Genomic DNA, 2,870 nt, shown 5'->3' with positions numbered 1-2,870 from the left:
CCCAGTATCTTCTCTGACACAAGAATGGCCACAGGCAAATTTACCCCACCTCAGTTTTCTCTTCTGTAAAATGGGGATAAGAGCCTTGCTTCATAGGGTTGTCTTTAAAGTAAAGTTAAGCATGTAAAGCACAGAACAGGGCCGGGCACACATTAAGAGCTCAAACGTGAGCTGCCATTTTACACACAATACCAAAACTAGACCAACGGTTCGTCTACCCCTGAGAGCTGAGGGAGGAGCCATGCAGGGTTCCCAGCCACAGAACACAGGCCACACACCATCTTCGGCCACACGGGTCAGTCTTAGGAACCTGGACCCACTCAGAACCATGGAAAACCTTTGCCCAAAGCACACGCTCTAGAAACCTTTTTTCTTAAAAAAAAAAAACTTTCATAATAAAGTTTATTACCTAAACTGGTGGTAAAAAATATAAAATAGGATTCTGCACAGCAGAAAAATAAAGCCAGAGACCCTCCCCCAACCCCTGGTTTGTGCAAAGATACTGGGTATATGTAAACATGAAGAGGTAGGAGGTATGAGTTCAGGTCCTGGCCCCAGATACAATTAAGTTAAGCTGCTACGACAACCAGGGGGACCCAGAGGGAGCACCGGGAGGGGGCACCCCCACAAGAGGTGGGGAGGGGTCTGCGGCCTTGTCTCCAACCCAGGGTAGAAGGCGCCTCGCCCCCTACACCCTCTCCCTCCAACCCAGGCGGGGAGGGCACCCACGTGGTTCCAGGGAGATAATAATAATAGAAAATAATAAGACGCCCCAGTTAATGCTGCGTGCGCGGCCGGTCAGATCTGGAAGGGGAAGGAGCTCAAGTAGTCCCGGAGGACGGGGTTGAGGGGGATGCGCGCCAGGTTCTCGCGGCCCACGGTGGCCACAATGCGCTGGCGGCACAGCTCCTGAAGCGGCCGCACACGGCGCTGGCGCAGCGGGGCCCCCAGCATGCGGGGCGGCGCCGCCACGTAGTGCTCCAGCAGCTCGAAGAGGCAGTCGAAGCTCTCGCGGCTGCCGTCCAGGTGGAAGCGGCCGGCCTGGAAGTGCACGCGGATGCTCGTGGGGCCCGAGGCCATCCTCACGCTGAGGGCAAAGAAGCAGTTCCTCTGGCGGCTGTCGCGCACCAGAAAGGTGCCCACGGGCTCGGCGCGCAGCCGCTCGTGCGCCCCGTGCACGCTCAGGGGTCCCCAGTAGAAGCCGCAGGCGTCCAGGAGAGCGCTGGCCCGGGTGATGCGCCGGTAGTCGGCGTGCGAGCGGAACGTGCGGAAGTGCGTCTCGCCCGGGGTCGGAGCCGGAGCAGCCGGGCAGGGCCGCGGGCGCGCAGGGGCCGCGGGCGAGGAGGAGGAAGAAGAGGAGGAGGAGGAAGGCTCTGGCCGCCGTCGGGTCTCTGCTGCCGTGGAGATTGCATTGTCGGCTGCCACCTGGTTGTGTGCTACCATCCTACACGCGGGGCCGGCCGGAGGGGTGGGCCATAGCGTCCGGGGGTGCGCTGATGGGAGAGACAGGCTGTCAGCAGGGAGTCTGGGTGGGGCTGGGCAGGTGAGGGCCCGCGAGGCAACTTGGGAGGGGTGGGGCTCTGGGGTGAGCCGCTCCTAAAGGGCCGAGGGCTCAAGACCAAGTCCGCGCAGCCCTTTGAGCCTCAGTGGGCTCATCTAGAAAATGGGCTTCCCCGCTTGCGGAGCACTTCAAGGCGGGTGGGAGCTCGGTGGAGCGGAGTGCAGCCCCCGAGTCGCTCCGAGTTTGGGTACAAGAAGGGGGCGTGGAGAGGTGCCGGGGAGAAGCCTGCCCCGATTCCGGCCAACCGGCCCTCGGCTCACCGCCCCGTGACCGCCGCCTCCTGGCCAGGCCTGGAATTGGCGCCTTGTCCGGGCGAATTGGGCAAAGGCAGGAGAAAAGCTGCGCTGCGGGAACTCCACGCGCGGGGTCTGCCAGGGTGGGGCCAGAGGGGGCCAGGAGCGTGGCGGCCGCGACCCCACCACGCAGCCCCCGAGGCCGCCAGACACCCGGCTGTCCTGTGCTTTCCTTCCCTCTCCCTCCCGCTTCCTAGCCCAGTGCCCCGCTCACCTGGCGGCGGGGCGCGGGGCGCCGCAAGCGGGGCGGCTGGGGTCTCCGGGGCGGCTCTCGCGCATGCTCCAGGGCCAGGAGCCGTGCAGCTGCCACGGCCGCAGCTCTGTCTGCTGCGCGCCTGCCCCTGCACCAGTCTTTTAAACTGGCTTGGGGGCGTGGTCGGCAGAAGGCTCCTCCCCCTACAGACCCCACCCCCTTACAGGCCCACCCTTCCGCGCCACTTTCGGTTTCTTTTTCTGCGCGCCGTGGAAGCCAAGCCGGCCCGACCTTTTCCACAAATCAGGGAGCCCTACCCGGGGAAGCCCCCCGCCCTGACCTAGCCTCGCATCTGTCCTAGGACCCCCCCTCTGTCAAGGTCTCTAGCACCACCTCTGAACCTCCTGGGCACTTCTCAGAAGCCCCCTTCGGAACTGGCGGCCCTACTTTGCCCCCACGTACCTTCGGTCGCAGATTTCTGCAGGCAAGCCCTTTAGGATACTCTGGACTAACCGTGACACACCCCTCTTACCCTCCAGGTGTCTCAGCACCCATCTCTGGTAGAGCTGTGTCCTCTACTCCACCCGACCCTGGGGTCCCACTTCGGACCCCTCGGGACTGCTCCCTCCACTGCCCTGCCCACGTAGTCTCGGAGCCTCTAGATGGCCGCCTCCGCACCCCTCCCTGCCTGTCGCTATCCCTGGTCTTGGTGTGGGCTTCCGAGGAAGCGGCGGCCTGACCACAGGCTTCGGAGGAACCCTTTGGCGGTACGGGAGGGGTGCCTCGGCTGCGAGCCCAGTTCCTCGGAAACCGGGTGAGGCCC

At 63.6% G+C, this 2,870-nt stretch overlaps 1 protein-coding gene across 1 annotated transcript; it reads right to left on the bottom strand.

Moving 5' to 3' along the window:
- Positions 1-374: 374 nt before the first annotated feature.
- Positions 375-2,170, bottom strand: SOCS1 (suppressor of cytokine signaling 1). Its single transcript, XM_067705120.1, has 2 exons — positions 2,069-2,170; positions 375-1,493 (listed from the first exon to the last, which is right to left on the bottom strand). The coding sequence occupies exon 2, from the start codon at positions 1,441-1,443 to the stop codon at positions 799-801; it is 645 nt and encodes a 214-aa protein (XP_067561221.1). The 5' UTR covers positions 1,444-1,493; positions 2,069-2,170; the 3' UTR covers positions 375-798.
- Positions 2,171-2,870: the final 700 nt, after the last annotated feature.

Source organism: Pseudorca crassidens, chromosome 15, assembly GCF_039906515.1.
Source record: "Pseudorca crassidens isolate mPseCra1 chromosome 15, mPseCra1.hap1, whole genome shotgun sequence".
Classification (NCBI taxonomy): domain Eukaryota; kingdom Metazoa; phylum Chordata; class Mammalia; order Artiodactyla; family Delphinidae; genus Pseudorca; species Pseudorca crassidens.
The sequence above is the reverse complement of the archived record's forward strand: the minus strand, read 5'-3'. Positions and strand labels throughout refer to the sequence as shown.